This window comes from Taudactylus pleione, unplaced genomic scaffold (genome assembly GCF_031769625.1).
Source record: "Taudactylus pleione unplaced genomic scaffold, aTauple2 ptg000473l, whole genome shotgun sequence".
Taxonomy (NCBI): Eukaryota; Metazoa; Chordata; class Amphibia; order Anura; family Myobatrachidae; genus Taudactylus; species Taudactylus pleione.
This window is the reverse complement of record NW_028284875.1, coordinates 10382572-10407587: the sequence shown is the minus strand read 5'-3', so window position 1 is coordinate 10407587 and position 25016 is coordinate 10382572. Positions and strand designations below refer to the sequence as shown.

Sequence of the window (25016 nt, the reverse complement as noted above, 5' to 3'; positions counted from 1 at the left end):
CATTAATTTCCTTCTGTCTCTCTCCCATCTCACCTTATTCCTCCTCCTTACTCTTTTCTATCTCCCCTGATTTCTTCTCTCTTTTTTCTGTTTCCCCCTATTCCCCTCTCATCTCCCCCTATTCCTAAACTCTGCTGCCTGCCCTTATTCCTCCTGTCTCCATTCTACCCTCTATCTCCCATTTCCCCCTATTCCTGCTCTCTCGCCCAGCTCCCCCTCTTTCTCCTATAGGCTTGATTCAATTCAACGTGAATAGCAATGGTAATGAGCTCCCGGAGCTATTCAATTGTGCGCGTTGTTAGGTCGGAGAATGCCCTTCTCCCGTCCCTTGCCTCTTAAACAAGGTGTTTATTTGCGAGAACAGGCATTCTCTGACTAAACTTCCCGGCACGATGCTGTTTCCGCCGCGCTAAGTGCAGAAAACAGCATTGCACCTGGACTTTGGTTGGATTTTTGCTTGCATCCCAGGAGGGATGCGAGAAGAAATCCTTAGTCGGGCGCGCTGATTTGAATAGCTCCGGGAGCTCATTTCCAGCGCTATTGAATTTACGTTGAATTGAATCGAGCCCAATGTCTCTTTCAGCTTCCCCTCTTTATCCTATGTCTCTCCTGGCTTCCCCTTTTCCTTCTCTCTCTCTCTCTCCCAGCTTCCCCTATTCCTCCTCTCTCTCCCGTCTCCCCCTATTTCTACTCTCTCTTTCCCAGGTTCCCCTATTTCTCCTATGTCTCTCCCAGCTTCCCCCATTCTCTCTCTCTCCCCTCTCTGTCCTATGTCTCTCCCATATCCCCCTATTCCTCTTCTCTCTCCCAGGTTCCCCTTTATCTCCTATGTCTCTCCCATCTCCCCCTATTCCTCTTCTCTCTCCCAGCTTCCCCTCTTTCTCCTATGTCTCTCCTGTCTCCCCCTATTCCTCTTCTCTCTCCCAGCTTCCCCTCTTTCTCCTCGCTCTCTCGTCTTTCCCTATTCCTTCCTACTCTCTCCCAGCTCTCTTCTCCTATGTCTTTCCCGGCCTCCCCAATTCCTTCTCTATCCCCCAGCTTCCCCTATTCCTTCTCTCTCTCTCTCTCTCTCTCTCTCTCTCTCTCAGCTCACCCTATTTCTCCTATGTCTCTCTAGCTTCCCCAGTTCCTCCTCCCTTTCTCTTGGCTCAACCTGTTCCTTCACTCTCTCGTGGCTCTCCCTTTTTCTGCTCTCTCCCGGTTCAACCTATACTTTCTCTTTCTCTCCTGGCTCTCCCTATTTCTTCTCTCTCTCTCTTCCCACTCCCCATATTTCTCCTATGTCTCTCCTGGCTCCCCATATTCTCTTGCTCTCTATTCCAGTTCCTCCTATTCCTCCTTTCTCTATCTCCTGGCTCTCCCTAATTCTCCTATGTTGGGTCCCCTCTTTCCTTCTCTCTCTCCAGCTACACAAATTCCTCCTCTTTTTCTCCTGGCTCCCACCCTTTCCTCCTCTCTATTTCCTGTCTCCCTCTATTTCTTTTAGTATGTTGCTATTACCGTGTGACGTAATGTGTAAAAGAAACACTACTGTGTGACTTAATGTGAAGAAGACCACTACTGTGTGTCATAACATGAAAAAGGGACACTACTGTCTGACGAAAGGTGAAAAAGGGCACTACTGTGTGATGTAACATGAATAAGGGACACTACTGTGCAGTGTAGTGTGACTAAGGGACACTACTGTGTTTTGTAGTGTGACTATGGGGTACTACCGTGTGACGTAATGTGAAAAAGGGACACTACTGTGTGACGTAATGTGAAAAAGAGACACTACTGTGTGACGTAACGTGAAAAATTAGGTGGCTACGTCCCTTCCCAGCGAAAACCACACCTGAATTTGTTTGCGCTCTCTGCTTCACCTACACATGGCGGCACAAATGCTCTCTTTCAAATGTGTAGTTACAGCTCTGCTTTGGTGTGCACAGATGTGTCCTCTGCGTTCAGCACCCCTGCCCTAAAAAAGTCCTATAGTGACCACTATCTAATCTTCTACAATTGCTAAACTAGGGCTTGGGAAAATGCCTTCCCCTTTCTTTGTGTATGACCTACACCAGTGAAGTGCCAGCTTAACCTATAGATATCTGTCCAATCTGTCTGGTGGGAAAGAAAATCTGGTCAATTTTCCAGCATCTGGGAGCAAATTTCTATTGTTATTTGCTCCCATACATTCACAGATTTTCTGTCCCACCACACGAATTGGACAGATATATCTATAGGTGTCTGCACAACTTAACAGAACCAACACAATACCAAATGTTTGACTCCCAGCAGGATGTGCTCTGTTGTATGTATTTTAATAGAGAATGATGTGTACTTGTCTGTTGTTCTAATATTAATTATATTTGTAAGAGCATAAACTAAGAAGTGGGAGGAGCCAGGAATAGTTAGGGGAGGAGTCTATGCCAGGAGCCAGATGCTGACGCAAGGTGGGCCTGTGTGTTCTTTAAATGCCAGGGCCTATTTTTAGTCCCAGTCCGGCCCTGGCTCTGCCGCTGCCTCCCACACGCCGCTGCCGCAATCGGAGCTCCGCTCCGACCTGGCAGCGCACCTGTCAGCCGGTCAGGTGACTTTGACCAGGCAGAATGAGCTTCTACAAAGAAGCTCATTCTGGCTACAGGACAGGGGCGGAACTAGCGGCGGTGCAGCCGGTGCCTTGCACCAGGGCCCGCTGCATTACTTAAATGGTTGGAGTCGGAGCGGGCCCTCTTCGGCTGCTCCGGCTCCACCAACATAACAGCCACCTGCTGCGACCCGGCTCCTTGTTATGACATGGCACACGTGACGTCATGCGCGCCGTGTCATAACAAGGGGCGGGCTGCCGGAAGGAGAGGATTGAGAGGAGCCGCGGAGAAGAAGCAGCCGAGGTAAATGGCGGTGGCTGCGCTGGTATGGGGAGGATGCAAGGCTGAGACCAACTCTGGGGCGGGGAGGCTGAAACACGCACTGGGGCTGAGGGGAAAGGCTGAGACATGCACTGGGGCTGGGGGGGAAGGCTGAGACATGCACTGGGGCTGGGACGGAAGGCTGAGACACGCACTGGGCCTAGGGGGGGAAGGCTGAGACACGCACTGGGGCTGGGGGGGCTGAAACACGCACTGGGGCTGGGGGGGCAGGCTGAGACACGCACTGGGGCTAGGGGGCAAGGCTGAGACATGCACTGGGGCTGGGTGGGGGAAGGCTGAGACACGCACTGGGGCTGGGGTGCAAGGTTGAGACATGCACTGGCGCTGGGGGGAGGCTGAAACACGCACTGGTCCTGGGGGGGAGGCTGAAACACGCACTGGGGCTGGGTGGGGGAAGGCTGAGACATGCACTGGGGCTGGGTGGGGGAAGGCTGAAACACGCACTGGGGCTGGGTGGGGGAAGACTGAGACGCACTTGGGCTGGGGGGCAAGGCAGAGACATGCACTGGGGCTGGGAGGGAAGGCTGAAACATGCACTGGGGATGGGGGGGAGGCTGATACATGCAGAGATAGATAATATAATATATATATATATACATATATATGTAATAATACATGCTAGGGGGCATCAGCCAAAATTTTGCCTAGGGCACCGAATTGGCTATTGCCGGCTCTGCTTATGCGTACATAGGATAACCTTTGGGGCAAAATTATGCTACTGGCAGGAACAGAGCCAGCCCTAGCCAATTCGGTGCCCTAAGCAAAATTTTGGCTGATGCCCCCTAGCATGTATTAATATATATATATATATTTATATCTGCGTGTCTCAGCCTTCCCCCCCTGCCCCAGTGCGTGTTTCAGCCTCCCCGCCCCAGAGTGTGTCTCAGCCTTGCATCCTCCCCATCCCATACCAGCGCAGCCGCCGCCACTTACCTTGGCTGCTTCTTCTCTGCGGCTACTCTCGATCCTCTCCTTCTGGGAGCCCGGCACCTTGTTATGACACGGCGCGCATGACGTCACTTACGCCATGTCATAACAAGGGGCCGGGGCGGGTGGCTGTTATGTTGGTGGAGCCGGAGTGGCCGAAGAGGGCCCGCTCCGACTCCAACCATTTAAGTAATGGGGACCGGGTCGGCGGGCAATGGCGCTGTTGGATGCAGGCGGCCACGGGCCCCTGCACTACAGCGGGCCCCGGTGCAAGGCACCGGCTGCACCACCGCTAGTTCTGCCCCTGTCCTGTAGCCAGAATGAGCTTCTGTGTAGAAGCTCATTCTGACCGGTCAAAGTCACCTGACCGGCTGACAGGTGCGCTGCCAGGTCGGAGCGGAGCTCCGATTGCGGCAGCGGCGTGTGGGAGGCAGCGGCAGAGCCTTGAATGCCCCTAGGCATTCAAGTCGCCCCTAGGCATTAGCTTATTATGCCTATGCCTAGGGCCGGCTCTGCGCATAAGTACATACCGTCGGGACAGTGATACCCGCCACCTCCATACTGACTGCGATTTACGGTATTCTCTCCCCATCCTGTCCACTTTACTAGGAAGTGGGCGATATGACGGAGATCCACCCACTTTTCCGGGGGTGCAGGAGACCACCAGCTAAATCGAGAGTCTCCCACAACTTCTGGGAGAGTATGATATGTTATAATGTAATAATGTGTCATTATCCAGAGCTCAACAAATGCTGGGGGCCAGGTTGCAATGGCTACCAATTCTTAACCAGATTTTGCAGGGAGGGAGGTTGGTGTGCCAGCCTGTTGTATTATGGCGACCATTTCATGCACAGTAGTGCATGTGCTGAGTGTACCCTGTGCTGACTCCTCCGCCTGTCCATCCCGGTGCGCTGACTGCTCACTTGCGGCGACTCCTGTTCATACCGGCCTGCTGTCTGTCCCATTCTATGCTGACTCCACCAGCCTGTCCCGGCTGTCAACCTAACTCTGGCTACATAGAGCTCTGGTAGGAGGGTCTATGCATGGCCAGTGGGGGCTTTATTAGTCCAGGGTTTTTTTGGCTACATGTGGGGGGTTTGCCTTGGGGTACCGCCTTAGTCGTGTGGCCGTGGGGGTTGGTTGCCCAAGGGAGGGTTAGCTGCTCAGTAATGTGGGTGCAGCGGGGGGTGGGGTGGGGGGTTGTTTGCCTGGTGGGTACCTGTACAGCAATTTGGCTGCGGAGGGGTGGTTTGCCTGGTGGTACCCCGTTAGTGGTGTGGCCATGGGGGTAGGTGCTCAGTAATGCACCTACTATCATAATCCATTGTATCAATATAATCAATGCATTTCATTCTGTAATCTGGTCTATGCACAAAAAAAATACATGTACAGTACATATAATTTATTTATTGTCACCAGTGTCTACAGTGTACACGTTACAGACCAGACTAGGGAAAATTTCATAATGTAAGGAAATGTGATTGACAGTAACAAGATAAAATTAAAGCAACCTGCCTCAGAGCTTACAATCTAAGTAAAGATCTAAGCACATTAGACATAATACATTCACTGTGGTACAAAACACATTGCATCTGGAATGCAGCTTAAAGTACTTTCCAGGAAAACTAATGTGACAACATTTATTACCCTTGCTAGAAAGAAGTATATTGTCATAAATTGGTTGAGTGAGCATGTGTCTTATCTGGAGGTAAAGCCAGAAATACTGTAAATGTTTAGCTTAAAAAAAAAAATGTATGGCTGAGTTAAGGCTAGAACCGAATATGGAGTCCTTGCGAGAAATGCCTTAGGACGGAATGTACTAAAGGGAAAATGCGGGCAAAAATCTGAAATTGACGTTTTCTGAGTTTTGGCTACATTTCCCATATAGACCAATGGGTTAATTTCCGGAGCTTGGACCCGACGTGCAATGCTTATGGACTTCTTTTTGCATTATGCACTGGGAAACCCAGATGTCCAATCATCGCAAATTACTGCTCTTTTTGGAAGACCTGTCTTTTGTGATTTTTATTGCAATTCTGGGTTCATACTGCCATTATTAATGCAGTGTTGGTGATGTACTGCATCCAAAATGTGATGCATAGTACATCCTGTCCTTAGACATTAATCAGCAGGGTCGGACTGGCCCACAGGGGTACATGGGAAATCCTTGGTGGGCCCCACTGTCTGAGGGCCCACCACCTACTCTAGGGGGTCTTGATCCAGACTTTGCATATGTTGCATTAAACTGCATTTCCAGGATAATGGTGTATTCACTACAATGCTTTGTAGTTTTCAATCTGGTACAGTATCATGCAGTGGCGGATTGGGAATTGAAAGTGGCCCTGGAAAAATTCCCAAAAGAGGCCATATGTGCGCCCGTGCCAAAGGCGCGTGACTGAAAAAGTGGGTGTGGCCTTGCCGCAAGGAGTGTGGCCGCATGTTAAATGCTATGCCTGCAAGCTACTCCCCTTATTTTCATCATGCTGTGGGCATGCCCACCGCCCCGGGAGCTGATTTATATGCCCCCAGTCCCTCTCTCCAGAGAACACAGCATGTGAATAAGTATTTTCTTACCTATATGATTTCTCTGCAACAAGGTACCTGGACAGGCAGTGTTTTGAGTCAGTATTCACTATTCATGCACATGGTCACATATCACATGGTCCGGAAGCTGCCTGTTAGCATAGGAATAAAGCCAGTGTCATCAATATGCAACAGAGGTTCTCGCCGGTACCAGTACCAGTATCACCCCCCTGTCACTCTCCAATACCATCCACATGGGTCTCTCCAAAACATCCCACTGTCCAGCCCTAGCTCCTCTGTGCTCCCAAGGCCAAATCCTTTTTGCCCCAGCACCATCTCCTCTGTGCCCCCAGTGACAACCCTCTCCCCACATCACAGCATCCTCTCACAGCACAGCAAAACCCTCTCCCCTCACAGCACTCCTCACAGCCCCCTTCAGCATAGTCTCCCTCATATGACATCCCCCTTAACATCATAGCTCCTCACAGCACAGCTTCCTACAACACAGCCCCTCCAACCACAGTCTATCTCTCATATGACAGCCCCCTTCACTGCACAGCTCATCACAGCACAGCTTCCCTGATTTTGATGAGCTCTCTCCAGACTCCATTTCCCTATGATTAGTCCAGCCCTGACCTGTCATGTCACCTGACAACATGCATGCAGCGCATGGTCTCCCAGTCCTCCCAGCAGCCAGCCCAGCCCCATTGGCAATGGCTATTGCCATTCTCCTTCCGCGGCCAGGGGTCATCTCTTCAGGATTTTATATAAACCCCTGACCTCTGGTGGCTAGTCTAGCTTCCACTGCTATCACCAGGCACCACTGACTGCAGCCAGCTCGATTGTCTCCTCTCCACCCTCCCCTCCCCAGGCTGTTAACTTCAGACTCAGAGCCTACCAGGCTGCAGGCTATGAAATTAAACTTAAACTTCACTGGGGAGGGGAGAGTGGAGAGGAGATGATCGGGCAGAGTGCTGACAGACTGCCTAGGCGGCCCTTGGCCCCGCAACTTACCCTGCATTGCCACGTCACGCTAGCCGCTGCCGTAACCCATGGTCCTGCGCACTGACGCCGATCATTGGCTGGGTGGGGCTTTAATAAGCTGGTATCATGCATGCATTATCAGTATTTACTATATATATTTAGAAGGTGGCCCAGACCATGCAGTCTCTAATGGTTAGCCAAACCTCTGTAGTGGCTTGCTACATCCCCTCTGGAGTCTGGTCATACCCTTTAAGCGTGGGCCCCGACCACTGCATCCCCCAGTGAGCCCTTCATGCCCCAGTCCGACACTGGTAATCAGCGCTACTGACTGCAGGGTGCAGTTAAAAGCACCCTGAAAGCCAAATGCAGGTGCCGTGGGCAGTAATGGTGTCACCCCAAGGGCCCTTCACCCTGGGCCATGGCACTGCTCGCACACCTCTAGTTATAACTCTGTACACAGTGCTGTATGCATTTAAAAATGTGTACGCCTCACATCAGCATCATATCTGCCTGTTGTGCTACAGGTCATGATCATCAGTGACCACATATCCCTGCAATATAATAGGTGCAAAAATTTCACCTCCTAGCAAGTGCTTATGGGCCTGATTCAGAGTTGGGAATAGAGTAAGAATTAGCAAGTAGCTGTGCATCTTGGTGCATCTTGGTAAAACCATGTTGCACTGCAGGTGGGGCAAATTTAAATGTGCAAAGAGATTTAGATTTAAGAGGGGGTGTGTCCAAATTGAAATCTAAATTGCAGTGTAAAAATAAAGCTGTCCAATATTTGTGGGCTACATGCAAAAGCAGCCAGTATTTACCCCGCATGCAAAAGAAAATTAGGTATTTGCATTGCAACATGGTGTGTCCAGGTGCACAATTACTTGTTTTATCTTACTCTATTACCAAACCTGAATCAGGTCCGGGAGCCCGAATGCTCTACATCCCGACTGGGGCTGGTAAGTACCCTAACCCTCCCCTGTCCCCCCTAACCCTAACCCTCCCTAGTGTTGCCTAACCCCCATTCCTGTACCCTAAACCTAACCCTCCCGGGGGGGTAACTAACCCTAACTTCCCCCCGGTGGTGCCTAACCCTAACCCTCACCAGGGGGGTGCCTAACCCTAATCACCCCCGGGGTTCCCTAAACCTAACCTTCCCCCCCGCGGCTAACACCTAACATACAACGTTTACCTTCGTTCGGCATGGTCACTGTAGAGATCTCGGCGTGGGGCTAAAGATAGGCGTCGGGTTTAGATGCCTATCTTTAGTCCCAAGCCGGGCTTTCTGCGTTGGGATTCTGGCGGCTGGCATTCCGGACGCCAGTAAGTCAACTACATCCCACTGGTCTGCATGGACCGCATTTGTGTGAGCATCTCGTTACTGAATTTTGCTTACGTGCTAACACCCCTTCACGCCCCCAATCTGCCTCTCTGGTTATAAGTGTAGATATGTATGGAATGTGTTTGCATTTATGTATATGCGTGCGCATATTTTCTGTGCATGAGCAAAGGGAACTGACACAAGGGGGTATATTTATCAAAGTTACATTTTGAATTTGATTTTATGTTCGATTTAGCTCACCTGAAATCGAATCAAATTCCTGTAAAAATCCCACATTTACTAAAATTCGATTTGGTTCGATTTGAATATTGATTTCTTATTCGATTTTGCATGCCCTTGTCCAAATTGAACACAAAATTGAACTTCAAACCGAACTTTAAATCGAACTTCAATTCCCCAAAATAATAGACCTGCTTCATGCTGGCGATTTTAGCATGATCTGGTATGAATTACAGAGATGCATGCACAGATCAGTGAGTTCTGTGAATGCATCTGTGTGTAAAAAGCTTGTAAAGTATTAAAAATATTTAAAAGAATGATGTGGGGTCCTCCCCTAAAAGTACAACCAGCACCAGCCTTTTTAGAACTAGTCCAGGTTGTGAAAATACGGGGGACAGAAGACATAGAGGTCCCCCATATTTTGCACAACCAGCACTGGACTCAGTGAGCCAGTCCTGGTTTTGGAAATATGAGGTACAAAAGATGTCCGCTGTAATTTCTGAAACCAAAACCAGCTCTTTTTAGCGGGGGTGTACTGCCATAGCCGGGGTACCCTTTCACCGGGTCTCCCGACCAAAATCTTATACCTGACCGCTAGTCAGCCCGGGCCAGGATCCCTGGGGAGGTGGGGACCCCCCCAATAAATAGGTTCCCTCTTTCTGGGGCACCCCATGTCTGGGCTGATAACCCAGGGCTATCCCGAGCACCTCTGGTCGGTGTGTGCCAGGTTGATTGTGTGCAAAGTGTAGTGTAAAAAAATCTGTGTAAATATAGTGTCTTTCTGGAGAACTACAGGTCCCAGCAAGCCTCCCCCATATGCTAGTACCTGGAGAACCACAAATACCAGCATGCGGGGCATTAAGGGCCCGCTGGTACCTCTAGTTCACCTGCAAAATAAATATTAAAATAAACACAATACACACACACTCCGTGAAAATAGAACTTTTTTACACTTCCATTCACACTCACACATACTCACCTACAATCCCTGGACACATCCTCTTCTCCATGTAGGCATCCACGTCTTAAAACAAAAAAAGTGAAGTCCCAAGCCACGGACATAAGTACCGTCCTCTAAGGGCGGTACTTCCCGAATGACAGCTCTCTGAGCTCAGCCACTGCATTTCACTTAGAAATGCATGAGCTGAGCATTCATTGACTGAGAGAGGCGTTTATCGTTTTGTTATTTTAACAACACCTTGGATGCCTACTGGACAAGGGAACCACTCAAGGTAATATAGGTGAATATGTGTGAGTGTGTATGTATGTATGTATTAAACTTATACTGTGTAAGATGTGTGTGTTTCTTTCAACATTTCTTTACAGGTGAACTACATGTCCCAGTGGGCCCTTAATGCCCCACATGCTGGTACTTGTGGTTCTCCAAGTACCAGCATGCAGGGGAGGCTTGCTGGGACCTGCAGTTCTACTCTAAAGACAATGTTTATTTTCTTTTATTTTTACACTACGCTAACACAAGCAACCCGCCACCCACTGCCCAGAGGTGGCGGTGATAGCCCCGGGCTATCAGCCTAGGCTAGGGGTGCCCTGGAGAGGGAGACCCCTTTTTTGGAGGGGTCTCCAACTCCCCAGGGATCCCTGGCCTGGGCTGACTACTAGTCAGGGCTGATGCTGCGGCTGGGTCGCCCGGTGATAGGGCTCCCCTGGCTGTGACATCAGAGTCCTGTTAGAAAGGGTCCAGGGCTGGTTCTGTGAATTACAGGGAGACCCTACACAAATTTTTCACTGTAATTCCAGAACCAACCCTGCTTCCCATAGCCCAGTGCTGGTTGTACTGAGTACAGGGAGACCCTACGCAATTTTTTCCCTGCACTTAGTCAACCAGACCTGGGTTTGAACAGTCCGGGCTGGTTCTGTTTTGGGGGGGGTGTCTCATGTTAATTTTTTTTACTTTTAACTGTTTATTTACTTTTTACAGTCAGATACATGCAGGCATCTCACTGATGTCTGCATGTATCTGTGTCAATCTGACCTGCTCATGCTCAAATCAAAAGCATGAAGCAGGTGTATTCATTTGGTGATGTGAAGTCCGATTTTGAGGTCGATTTCAAATCGATTGATAGTATAAAAGGGTTTTGTGTGTTGGGCTAAAAGTACTAATGTTTTTCCAATGTTCGATTTGAGGTCAATTTGACACAAATTCAATTTGAATTTCGATTTTACATCCGATTTGGCCTTTAATAAATACCCAAAAGCAAAATCGAATACAAATTGAATGAAAATCGCACCTCAAATCACTCAAAATGCCAAATCGACCTTTAGTAAATTTACCCCTAAAAGTCATTACTGTGCAGAATAGTTAGAAGAATGTAGGCCTATCATGTATAAGGATAGAAAAGGGGAAGGTGTTTGTGTCAATGTGAAGATTTGGACATCTAACAGAGCACGCATTATACGGTACCTAATGTAGGGATGTGGGAGCATTTGGGTAATAGCAATCACAACATGGCAACATTTGTCTTAAGTTTCAACACAATGTTTTGTAAGAGCTACAAAAACAATACACTTTTGAAGGACAAAGTTAATCCGCTTGGCAAAGCACTGGAGCTTGTAGACTGAAAAGCACAAAGAACAAATGAGAGACTTTTTTTTTTTTTTATATTTTAACCAAATATGTTTGCAAGTACATAGTGTATGGAAAGAAACATAATTTCTAGGATAAAAATTTAACCAATGTGGTTAAATAAGAAATTAGTGTAGCTATTAAGGCACTTATAGTATACTTAACTTGTTATACCTTGAGGAAATGCATCATGGAAAAACAAAGACCAAAGCAAAAAGTAAAAACAAAAGGGTTGCAAAAGATAGCAAACAAATGGTTTAATGGGTACATAAAACATATAATATTGAATCACTGAGGGGTCTATTCGTCATCACTTAATTTCTACATAAGTAGGTGAAAATTAAGTCAGCATTCTTGTAATGCAGGAGATATCACTGATATCTCCTGGTTACAATTGTCCCCTCGATAATTTCCACAGTCCCCATACTTTGGTATGGGGATGTGGAAATTATGAAATTCATCAAGTTCTGAAAATATTATTCTTCGATTGCTGTAACCTGTTTATCACCTACCGCCAGGGTAGCAAAATATAAAAGCCGATGCTCTGTCCTGGGCATTCAGTTCTGCTGAGGAGGACGAAGTGCAGGAGGATAAACCCATTCTGAACCCTGTTTGCTTTGTAGCGGTAACCAGCAAGGTCAAGATTCTTCCGGGGAAAACATTTCAAGTTCCCAAATTTCATGTAAAGCTACTCCAATGGGCATATTCGTCACACTTCACCAGACTTGCAGGTGTTAAAAGAACCTTGGAACTAATCATCAAGGGTTACTGGTGGCTGACGGTGCACCAATTTGTGCCAGCCTCTTCTACCTGCGCTCAACACAAGGTGCCGCCGCACTCTCCCTGAGTTTTCCTGCTTCCACTGCCAGTGCCCGATCATTTTTGAACTCACATCTCCATAGACTTTGTGACAGATATGCCTTCCTGTCAAGGTTTAAATACTATCTGGATAGTGGTGGATAGATTCTTCAATACCGCTCACTTCATTCCATTAAAGGGTTCTTGAGCCTCAAAATTGTCAGAAGCATTCATAAAGGAAATCTTCAGGTTGCACGGGTTCACCAAGGACATTGTCTCCGACCGAGTGGTACAATTTAATTCTAAGTCCTGGAGGGCACTATGTAGGTGCTTTGGTGTCAATCTGAGCTTCTCTTCAGTTTACCACCCTTAGAGTATTGGACAGACGGAGTAAATCAAGATTTGGAGTAAATTCAGACTTACTATTCTGACAATCAAGATGACTGGGTCTCCCTGTTACCATGGGTTGAATTCACCCACAATAATCTGTTCCAGGAGATTTATGGTCATTCTCCATTCAGTATGGTCTACATCTTGTATTACAGGAATTGCTAGTCTATTGGCAAGTATCACTCCCAGTCATCCGTGGCACCGTGAACCATTTCCTCAACACCTGGAAGGAGGTAAAAAAGAATCTGTGTAAAGCCTCATTACAATGCACGCTGTTTGCCGATAAGAAGAGGAAGAAGGTTCCTTTGCTGAATCCTGCTAATAAATTCTGGTTATCAACCAAACATTTGCACTTCAAAGTGCCCACCATGAAGATTCTCCTTGATTCATTGGTCCCTTCAAAATTCTCCAAGTGATCAATCCGGTGGCATATCATCTGAACTTCCTAGCACACTCAGGATACCTAATGTGTTTTATGTCTCCCTCCTCAAACCTTAAGTTATCAATTGGTTTTTGACACCCTGCAAGCCTTCTTCGGCTATTCCAGTAAACCACCAAGAGGAATACGAGTTGAAACAAATCCTGGACTCCAGAATTTCTCGAGACACAGGGCCTGATTCAGAGCCGCTCGTAAGCGGCCGCTCGTTCGCTCCGAGCGATGTTCGCACAACTGCGCATGCGTATGTGTCGTAATGCGCATGCGCCAACCAGTCAGTGCGGTCAAAAATAGAGCGCTCGCAAAATAGCGAGTGCCTGCTAATTTGAGTGACAGAATGAGGCGTTTGTGGGTGGTAACAGGGGAAGGTGCTTGAAAACGGGGAGCGGTGATCCGAACGCAGGCGTGCCAAACAGTCAAAACGGGCGTTTTAAGGGTGTGCATAATTAACAAAGCAGCGTCATCGGCCACGTCACTTGGTTGTCTCTTAGCCTGAACTGTTTGCATGATTGCGGTAGGAAAATCCTACCACAAGCACTGCGAGCAGTTCAGACGCCTTTCGATGTACTCGATTAATCTAATAAATAGCGGAGATGATGTAGGATGCGAGCGGCCAGGGGGCGTCTTTACAAAATAGTGAGCGCATGTTTCGTTCGCTCGCTCAGACAAAGAGGCGCCAACAGACCGCAAAGAGCGAGCGCTCAATTTAAATAACCGGCCCCTTTTTCTGAATGAGCGAGCGCAAATAGCGTCTGGGTCTGAATCAGGCCCACAGTTCAGTTTTTGGTGGACTGGAAGGGATTTGGTCCTGAGGAACGCTGTTGGGTCAAGGCCTTGGCTATTCATGCAACTTCTCTGAAAATGTAATCAGAGGTTCCCTGGCAAGCCATTTGTGGAGTGTACGGTGCCAACCCCTATAGGGGGGTAATGTCACTGCGCGCCGGTTTCCGGAGCTTACTTGCTCCAGCAGCGCTGGTGGCATCCGGGCAGCAGGCACGGAGTTCCCGGTGCCCACTACTGAAGTCCGCGGCTCTCCCTCTGCTGCCGGCTGCAGTTCCTCCTCATGGCCGTGGCTTCCATAGGGCTGCGCACACTGCTCAGGGACAAATTTAAAAAGACAGCTGCACCAATAGTGATGTCACTATTGGTGCACCTGTGTAAGGAGGAGCTTAGACACTTCTCCTTTGCTAGAGTATCGGCTCCTAACCTTGCACCAGCGTTCCTATTACTCCTGATTATTACCGTGCATTCCTGACCTTAGCTTCATTTCTGACCTGTTCTGTCTGAACCCTGGTACCACTGTGTCCATCTGGTTCTGACCCGGCTTGTTGACTACGCTATGCTCCAGTGTACACCAGCACCTGTGCTAGGGAACCAAGTCAGAGAGCTGCGACCTGCATGTCAGATGCAGCTAAGTCCAAGCCTCCTGCGGGGGTCCCTAGAGAATACTGCTGGCATGTTATACTCCGCGCTTCTGTACTGGGTCTTAGTCAATCCCAAAGTTTGTGTAGCACACTTTGAGGGTGTCACCACCCTTTAACAGACAGACGCACGCTTGTCGCTGCTGCTTTGAGGATGCAAGTGCGGCTACAGCCCACACAATTCACAAAGACAAAAAAAAAAAGATCAATATTTTTATTGTTTGTATAGCACACTTTGAGGGTGTCACCACCCTTTAACAGACAGACGCACGCTTGTCGCTGCTGCTTTGAGGATGCAAGTGCGGCTACAGCCCACACAATTCACAAAGACAGAAAAAAAAAGAACAATATTTTTATTGTTTGTGTAGCAGACTTTGAGGGTGTCACCACCCTTTAACAGACAGACGCACGCTTGTCGCTGCTGCTTTAAGGATGCAGGTGCGGCTACAGCCCACACATTTCACAAAGACAGAAAAAAAAAGAACAATATTTTTATTGTTTGTGTAGCTCACTTTGAGGGTGTCACCACCCTTTAACAGACAGACGCACGCTTGTCGCTGCTGCTTTGAGGATGCAAGTGCGGCTACAGCCCACACATTTCACAAAGACAGAAAAAAAAAGAACAATATTTTTATTGTTTGTGTAGCTCACTTTGAGGGTGTCACCACCCTTTAACAGACAGACGCACGCTTGTCGCTGCTGCTTTGAGGATGCAAGTGCGGCTACAGCCCACACATTTCACAAAGACAGAAAAAAAAGAACAATATTTTTATTGTTTGTGTAGCACACTTTGAGGGTTACACCATCCTTTAACAGACAGACGCACGCTTGTCGCTGCTGCTTTGAGGATGCAGGTGGAATCTAGACGGGATTTGGAACCGGGGACACACTACCTCCATCAATTGTCTAAATCCCACTGCACTAATGGCGGATACCGGACACACGTCTAACACCAACATAGCAGTCAAGGCCTCAGTTATACGTTTTGCTTCAGGATGACTGCTGTCGTACTTCATCCTCATCGCTAGGGACTGTTGGAGGGTCAATTGTTTAGTAAAAGTAGTGATGTTCCTACTTCCTCTCTGGGATGATGAACAACTCCCAGCAGCAGCAACAGCACTAGGAGGAAGTGGTTCTTGATCTTTCCCTATTTTATTTTTATCGGAGAAAGTTTGGTCCTCCATTTATGTTATATTGATATATACGTGCGGCTAAAGCGCACACAAACACAGAAAATATTTTTTTTTGTTTTTGCTGGAGAGTAGTGCACTTTGTGGGTTACACCACCCTTTAAGAAATGAGCCAGCCGGCTCTTTACTTATGGGACACAGGCGCACTTGGCGCTGCTCCTTTGTTGATGCACGTGCAGCCACAGTGCACACAATTCACAAACACAGAAAATAATTTTTTTTTGGGTTTGGACTGGAGTGTACTTTGGGGGTTACAGCACCCTTTAACGTCAAGCCAGCCGGCCCTTTACTTATGACACAGGCGCATGCTTGGCACTACTTTGTTGATGCACGTGCGGCTACTGCGCACACAATTCACAAACACAGAAAATATATATTTTTTTGGTTTGGAGTGTACTTTGGGGGTTACAGCACCCTTTAACGGTCAAGCCAGCTGGCCCTTTACTTATGACACAGGTGCACGCTTGGCACTACTTTGTTGATGCACGTGCGGCTACTGCGCACACAATTCACAAACACACAAAAAATATTATTTTTTTAGCACTTGGGGGGAGCACCCCTGATGGACAGAGCACCCCCTGGACAACACTACAGCACCCCTTTAGGACTGGGACACTGCACAGGACTTTGGAGTGGACACAGCCCCTATGGAGAACTGACTGCACAACACAGTCCAGCCAGCCCCTATGGACTTTGAAGTAGTGGACACAGCTCCTATTAACAACAGCAGCACAGCATAACACAGCCAGCCCCTATGGACTTTGAAGTAGTGGACAACAGCAGCACAGCGCAGCACAGCACAGCACAGCACAACACTACTCTGCACTACACTACACTACACTACACAGCCCAGCCAGCCCTAACTCCCACCCTCCCTCTTCACTGTCCACAGCCGAGTGAGAAAATGGCGCTGACGCGGGTACCTTATATAGGATCCAAAACCCGCGAGACTCGGAAGGCGGGATGATGACGTTTTGCCTCGATTTCAGATCCGAGTCAGGCAGGAAAAGTCGAGCCTGACTCGGATCGGCCTTGGATCGGGGGGGATCCGGGGGGTTCGGATTTCAGAAATCCAAACCCGCTCACCCCTAGTAGAAATTATGTGATTTTTTTTCAGAACTTGACAGTGAAACTATACGGCATTCTGAGGTGGCGTCCAGTCCACGGATCCCTTCACATGGCACCTTATGCAACATAGGGATGTATTCAGATCCCTTCCTACTTTGTCCTCTTGTGCTGCGGCTTGGAGCTCCACATCCGTCCCGCCTCCCAGTTCCTCTCACCGCTGTGGCTGCATCCCTCCCTGTCTCCTCCTGCTGTGCTTGTAAGGCAATGGGACAGGGTCAGAGAGATAACTGCTCCAGCTACCTGCTCTGGGAGGGGAATTGTGAAAGGGCCCACGGCAGCAGCGCTCACCATGACTGGAGTGGGGGGAGGTTTACAGCTGCAGTGCTCACCATGCCGGCACTCCCAGCCGGGTAGACCTGGTAAGGGGGGGATACAGACAGCAGTGGGATTGGCTTGGTGGGAAAGGGGGGGAGACAGGCACTGGTGGGGGACTGCAACTCTTAGCTGGGGAAGGGTTGGTTACAGACAGCAGCTGTAGAGGAAAAGTATTACAATTACGAAAAGCTGACTCTGCAAAAGGAGCAGGTTTTCAGAAGTGATACTTTTATGACAAGATGATGATTAATTGTGTTTTTTTTTAGTAATATCAGCGTGGCAAATTCAAAACTATAGGTGCACGTTTTATATATTTTCATCTATATAATAAGCGAGAAAGTGTTCCAGGGCTGGCTTCAGTAGAAATTGTCAGTCTGCCTAAAATCTGTGAGAAAGGTACAAAAGGATAATTTTAACCTTAGTCTGAGCAAACTTGATCACTCATGCAAGATCATATTAAATCCAGAGCCTCTGTGTTTGCATGCAAGGACTTAACTATAACTTTACGGGCTGCATAAATCTTAAAAGGGCCTCCCAGAGGTAAAGAAAACCACATAGATTTGCCCCCACACAGATCCCATTCATGTGCCACACAGAGACCATTCAGGTTATGCCACACAGAGCCCATTCAGGTTATGCCACACAATAGTACCCCTTATACACATTATACCATGCAGTAATAATTACCCTCTTACATAATGCCACACAGTTATTCCCCTTATATATTATACTACACAGTAATGCTCCTTACACATTATACCACACAGATTATGCCACATAGTAGTAGTACCCCATATAACACATTATTCCACACAATAGTAGTGCCCCTTACACATTATGCCCCCCCCAGCAACTCATCTCCCCACGTCCCTCCAGCAGCCTCTCACCTCCCCTTGTGTGCCATCAGCATTCAGCAGGTGTGTATTTAGGGGTGGGCCACCAGCTAATTACAGCTGATGCATCGGCGGGCTGGTACTAAATCAACATTGCTGACACCCTGGTCCCCCTCGACAGCTCTGACTGGACGGGCCCACCGTGTGTGTGTGACTGGGTGCAGTGGGAGCGGCGAGCCACAGAGGCAGCTCTGGCACCATAGCAGCCCCACCCCTTGCACCCATGTCAGGGTCATTTCTAGGGGCTGGGGTTCCCAATCCGAACAAACAAAATGCCCCCCCCCACACACATGAATGATGTGCACGCCACCGGAAAGGGGGTGTGAGCTCACTGTAAGGATGCGTGCATGCCACCAGAAAGGGGGAGTGGCCTCACCGTAAGGGGCCTGGTCTCGCAAAATAAAGGGCATGGCCTCAAATGAAAAGTCTACCTTATGAATAAATGACGTTAACATAACCATAGGATTAGGGACAGTAAAACCAACTGCTGTTATCCTGTTTCCTGTTCTAAGGCACACCATCAGTCACATCCCCCCCACTGCAGAAAAAACCACATTGCTCCCCCACAGTGGAAATAACATTGCTCCCCCACAGAAAAAAATAAAATTTCTCCCCACAGAGGAAATAACATTTCACCCCCACAGAAAAAAAACACATTGCTCCCCACAGAGCAGGGCTGGATTAAGGCTTGTGGGGGCCCCAGGGCAACTTAGCTGTGGGGGCCCCCTTCAAGCCACACAGAGACGAGCCTACTTCCCCTAAAAAAAAGGCCCACACAAAGCCACATCCCCCCCCATATGACGATAGGGGCCAACACACATACACATAAACAGTATGCACACACACTAACAAATATATACATAGTATGCACACTAACTCAAATGCACAATATCACATACATACACAGACACTAAAACGGTACACTACACATACTGCACATACTTACATACTTACACTTGATACAGTAGCAGCTCTACAGGACTACAGGTTGCAAAAGGACCCGGGCACCAGGCTCCTCAATTTATTAGGCCCCACCCGCCACGATGTAATGACATGATTTGCGGGGTAATGGTGGCGGGGCTTGTATTGGCTTCTCCCCCAATGTGGCCACGGAGGGGGGAGGGATTTATGTGCTACAGGCTACTGCAATAAGCTGACCCCCTCTCCGGACATAGATAGCTGATGCAGCAGCTGCTGCATTCAGTCTGTCAAACAGCCGCGGCTCCAGAGCCTCTACCCGGGAACAGGTGCCACTGGACACCTGTTCCCGGCATGGTCACATTGACCCTGTCGCCCTCCCTTTAGTCCGACACTGCCACAGAGGCAATAACATTGCACCCCCACAGAAAAACCACATTGCTCCTCACAGAGGAAATAACATTGCTCCCTCACAGAAAAACCACAATGCTCCCCCACAGAGGAAATAACATTGCTCCCCCACAGAATAAAATACATTGCTCCCACAGAAGAAATAACACTGCACCCCCACTGACATAAATACATTGCTCCCCCACAGAAGAAATAACATTGCTCCCCCACAGTCTGAAGACCTGTCCCCCTCAGTATATTCACTTGCCATCATATATAGAGAGCCATTTTGTTGGACTAAAACAAAATGACTATATATGATGGAAAGTGAATATACTGAGGAGAATAGGTCTTCAGACATGTTTCTTACAAAATGGCAGAGTTTAGGAAACTTGTTGCAGCAGGATCTGGAGCGCACCTCTGGGACAGAATGAAGGAGCCGGTTCATCAGGGGCACAGGTCCAGCAGGCTGTCCGACGACAGGCACAGACAGCATGACACTTGGCACTGGAGATTCAGCTGGTGGGCACCGGAGCGTTCCTGTGCAGAGTGTCGATCCTCCTCCTCCCACTCTGCTGCCACCCCTGCTACAGCCTGCTAGGGATCGAGGCTGTCATGACGCTGCCGTGTCATCTGGTGGGCGGGGCTGGGCCAGGTGAGACCGCCAGAGGTGGGAGCGAGTGGTAAACGCAGGACATCAGTTTGTGTGAGTCTCACAGACAGGGCCAGGGGAGAAGACCCTGAGCGATTGCACGGGTCACCCGCCCCTAGAAACGGCCCTGACCCACGGTAGTTACGCCACTGTTTGCAAGTATGTTAGCAAACAGTGGTATCCTTTTCAGGATCAATGGGATGGGGTTATAGGCGAGAACAATATAAACAAATAAAGGCTGCAGGTGTACTTCAGGGTCCAGTCTTCAACCCAGGCAAAGCCGGGTATCCCAGCTAGTAATGAATAGACCCCTTAGAATCAAATGCAAAGGTCTTTGGGTGCATAAAAAGGGGAATAAATGCATGTAATGCAACCATAGTATTACTAATAACAATTTTTTTAATACATTGTACAGTAAGAGACTTTGAGAAGGTGTAGAGTAAGATAACCGCATTAACTAAAGAAATGCCTCCACTATACTAATTTTCCTCTCCCACTGCTCCATATCTGTGGTTTCAATCTCTAAATACAGTACTTTAACTGACTCTCCATCTAAATAAGTTCAAGCTGCTCACTCTCATCTACATGACCCTCACCAGAATTTACATCCCATACGTCTCTGTTCTCATGATGGATTATACCCCAGTACCTCTGACTTTGAACTCTACTCCCCCTTATAACCTCCTCCCACTCCCATCTACAGGACTTCTCCCACACTGCTCCCCACCTATGGAAAACTTTTCTTTTCCTACCAGACCATAAGTTCAGTCCTTCTAAGTTTCCTCAAGAATCACATTTTCATGTTTGCCTACCCCACAACCTCTAATATACCCTCATATCCTCTTCCACTACTTCCTTTATCAACATCATTCACTTGTGTCACATTTTTAACTAGTGTCTCACTACCTACTCCGTCAAGAATATAAAGTTTTCATTGGCAGTTCTCTCCACCTTAGGTGTCATTTCTGTCTGTCATATATGAACTAGGGGTGTGCACCGGCCACTTTTCGTGTTTTGTGTTTTGGTTTTGGATCTGGATCTTTCTTCGTGTTTTGGATCTGGATTGGTTTTGCCAAAACCACCCTTCCGTGTTTTGGGTTCTGGGTTTTGTGTTTTGGATCTGTATTTTTTTTAAAAAAAGCATAAAAACAGCTAAAATCACATAATTTGTGGGTTTTTCTGCTCCTATGCTGTTATTAACCTCAATAACCTTAATTTCCACTCATTTCCAGTCTATTCTGAACACCTCAAACCTCACAATAGTGTTTTTATATCCAAAAGGTTGCACCGAGGTAGCTGGATGACTATGCTAAGAGATACGAGTGGGCGGCACAAACACGTGGTCCATCTAGGAGTGACACTGCAGTGGCAGACAGGATGGCAGTTTGAAAAACTAGGCCCCAAACAGTACATACTTCAAAGAAAAAAAAGAGGTGCAAGATGGAATTGTCCTTGGGCCCTCCCACCCACCCTTATGTTGTATAAACAGGACATGCACACTTTAACAAACCAAACATTTCAGCGCCAGGGTCTGCCACACGACTGTGGCTGAAATGATTGGTTCGTTTGGGCCCCCACAAAACAAGCTGGCAATTAATCTGTCCCTGCACAAACTGGCTCTACGGAGGCAAGATGTCGTCCTCATCCTCCTCATCCACCGATTCCTCACCCTCTTCAGTGTTGTGTACATCCTCATCCTCACAGAGTATTAATTCGTCCCCGCTGGAATCCACAACCACAGGTCCCTCTGTACGTTCTGGAGGCTGGTTCCCTGGAAGAGTTGATAATTCATTTTATAAACATCATCTTCTCCACATTTTGTGGAAGCAACCTCCTACGCCTTTCGCTGACAAGGTTCCCGGCTGCACTAAACACTCTTTCGGAGTACACACTGGAGGGGGGGGCAACTCAGGTAAAATAGAGCCAGTTTGTACAGGGACCTCCAAATTTCTTCTTTTTCCTGCCAGTACAGGTACGGACTGTCTGACATGCCTACTTGGATGCTGTCACCGATGTAATCCTTTAACAGACAGACGCACGCTTCTCGCTGCTGCTTTAAGGATGCAGGTGCAGCTACAGCCCACACATTTCACAAAGACAGAAAAAAAAAGAATATTTTTATTGTTTGTGTTGCACACTTTGAGGGTGTCACCACCCTTTAACAGACAGACGCACGCTTGTCGCTGCTGCTTTAAGGATGCAGGTGCGGCTACAGCCCACACATTTCACAAAGACAGAAAAAAAAGAAGAATATTTTTATTGTTTGTGGAGCGCACTTTGAGGGTTACACCACCCTTTAACAGACAGACGCACGCTTGTCGCTGCTGCTTTGAGGATGCAAGTGCGGCTACAGCCCACACAATTCACAAAGACAGAAAAAAAAGAAGAATATTTTTATTGTTTGTGGAGCACACTTTGAGGGTGTCACCACCCTTTAACAGACAGACGCACGCTTGTCGCTGCTGCTTTAAGGATGCAGGTGCGGCTACAGCCCACACATTTCACAAAGACAGAAAAAAAAAGAAGAATATTTTTATTGTTTGTGGAGCACAGTTTGAGGGTGTCACCACCCTTTAACAGACAGACGCACGCTTGTCGCTGCTGCTTTGAGGATGCAGGTGGAATCTAGATGGGATTTGGAACCGGGGACACACTACCTCCATCAATTGTCTAAATCCCACTGCACTAATGGCGGATACCGGACGCACGTCTAACACCAACATAGCAGTCAAGGCCTCAGTTATACGTTTTGCTTCAGGATGACTGCTGTCGTACTTCATCCTCATCGCTAGGGACTGTTGGAGGGTCAATTGTTTAGTAAAAGTAGTGATGTTCCTACTTCCTCTCTGGGATGATGAACAACTCCCAGCAGCAGCAACAGCACTAGGAGGAAGTGGTTCTTGATCTTTCCCTATTTTATTTTTATCGGAGAAAGTTTGGTCCTCCATTTATGTTATATTGATATATACGTGCGGCTAAGGCGCACACAAACACAGAAAATATTTTTTTATTTTTGCTGGAGAGTAGTGCACTTTGTGGGTTACACCACCATTTAAGAAATGAGCCAACCGGCTCTTTACTTATGTGACATAGGCGCACGCTTGGCACTACTTTGTTGATGCACGTGCGGCTACTGCGCACACAATTCACAAACACAGAAAATATTTTTTTATTTGGTTTGGAGTGTACTTTGGGGGTTACAGCACCCTTTAACGGTCAAGCCAGCCGGCCCTTTACTTATGACACAGGCGCACGCTTGGCACTACTTTGTTGATGCACGTGCGGCTACTGCGCACACAATTCACAAACACAGAAAAATTTTTTTTATTTGGTTTGGAGTGTACTTTGGGGGTTACGGCACCCTTTAACGGTCAAGCCAGCCGGCCCTTTACTTATGACACAGGCGCACGCTTGGCACTACTTTGTTGATGCACGTGCGGCTACTGCGCACACAATTCACAAACAGTGTGAATTGTGTGCGCAGGGGGTGCTCTGACGGACAGAGCACCCCCTGGACAACACTACAGCACCCCTTTAGGACTGGGACACTGCACAGGACTTTGGTGTGGACACAGCCCCTATGGAGAACTGACTGCACAACACAGTCCAGCCAGCCCCTATGGACTTTGAAGTAGTGGACACAGCCCCTATTAACAACAGCAGCACAGCACAACACAGCCAGCCCCTATGGACTTTGAAGTAGTGGACACAGCCCCTATGGACAACAGCAGCACAGCGCAGCACAGCACAGCACAACACTACTCTGCACTACACTACACTACACAGCCCAGCCAGCCCTAACTCCCACCCTCCCTCTTCACTGTCCACAGCCGAGTGAGAAAATGGCGCCGACGCGGGTACCTTATATAGGATCCAAAACCCGCGAGACCCGGAAGGCGGGATGATGACGTTTTGCCTCGATTTCAGATCCGAGTCAGACGGGAAAAGTCGAGCCTGACTCGGATCGGCCTCGGATCGGGGGGGCTCGAGGGGGTTCGGATTTCAGAAATCCGAACCCGCTCACCCCTAATATGAACCTGTTGTTATGTTGGCTTCCCAACTATCTGCTCAGTCACATGCATGAATCCGTACCCAGTGGCGTCTCTGAGGTTGGTGACACCCAGTGCACCAAATAGCGTTAGGCATGCGCATCCAAAGAGGAGCATGGGGACGGTTCCAGCACTGAGATGCCGGGTTGCCCCCAGAGACTTTCCCTCCATCACCGGCTTCTCCTCAGTGATTGGGAGCTGTGCTCACTAACATCACAGTGCAGATCAATGAGAAGGAAATGGCATTTTGGTGTCACCCCCTCCGAGGGTGATACTTGGTGCGGTCCCCACCCACCGCACTACCCTAGTGATGCTACTGTTTGTACCTGAATCCGTGCTAGTTGTAATTGCTAGATTGTGACTATCTTTGTAGGTGTCATTATGCTTAGTTATTTACTATGCTTAACTGTCTTCATGTCTCTGATATTACCTGTATCTGTTACTGTATTTATTTTATTTATGTATGCTATACCTGCATTATGCATTAGTTTTCCCAGTTAGGCTAAATTGGCAACGAGTATACTAGAATTTTCGGGGTGTTTTCTTGCCTAACACATGATTGATCGTATGATATTGAACATTAAGGACCTATTGGATCTATGTCATTTTTCAACCTTACTAAATAAATAAGTAGCTATAATGTCCTGTTTCTGAATTCTGTTTTACTTCTGGAATTTCTGGATAAGACTGTTCTGCTCAAATGTTTTTAATTAGATTGTTTTACTTTACCATGATCTAATAAATGATATGTTTATTTATTGTGCAATTGTATTGTGGTAAGACTTGAATGTACTTTTTGGATTTTCTAGGTATGAACAACCAAAATGTGATAGCGGAGCGAGAGCCCATCCAAGCAAAACAAAAGATTTATACAGAGGGAGACAACTTCAAGGTAAAACAAACAATTGCAGTTAACTTTAACTGTTGTAATTCTGAAGTCTGTTATAAATATTT

General features: G+C 47.9%; 1 protein-coding gene across 1 annotated transcript in view; it reads left to right on the top strand.

Moving 5' to 3' along the window:
* Positions 1-25016, top strand: part of SMOC2 (SPARC related modular calcium binding 2) — a 424404-nt gene that overhangs the window by 296292 nt on the left and 103096 nt on the right. Inside the window, exon 9 of the mRNA XM_088448976.1 lies at positions 24872-24954. Within this exon, the coding sequence (XP_088305102.1) occupies positions 24872-24954 (83 nt within the window). The remainder of the gene's footprint in view (positions 1-24871; positions 24955-25016) is intronic.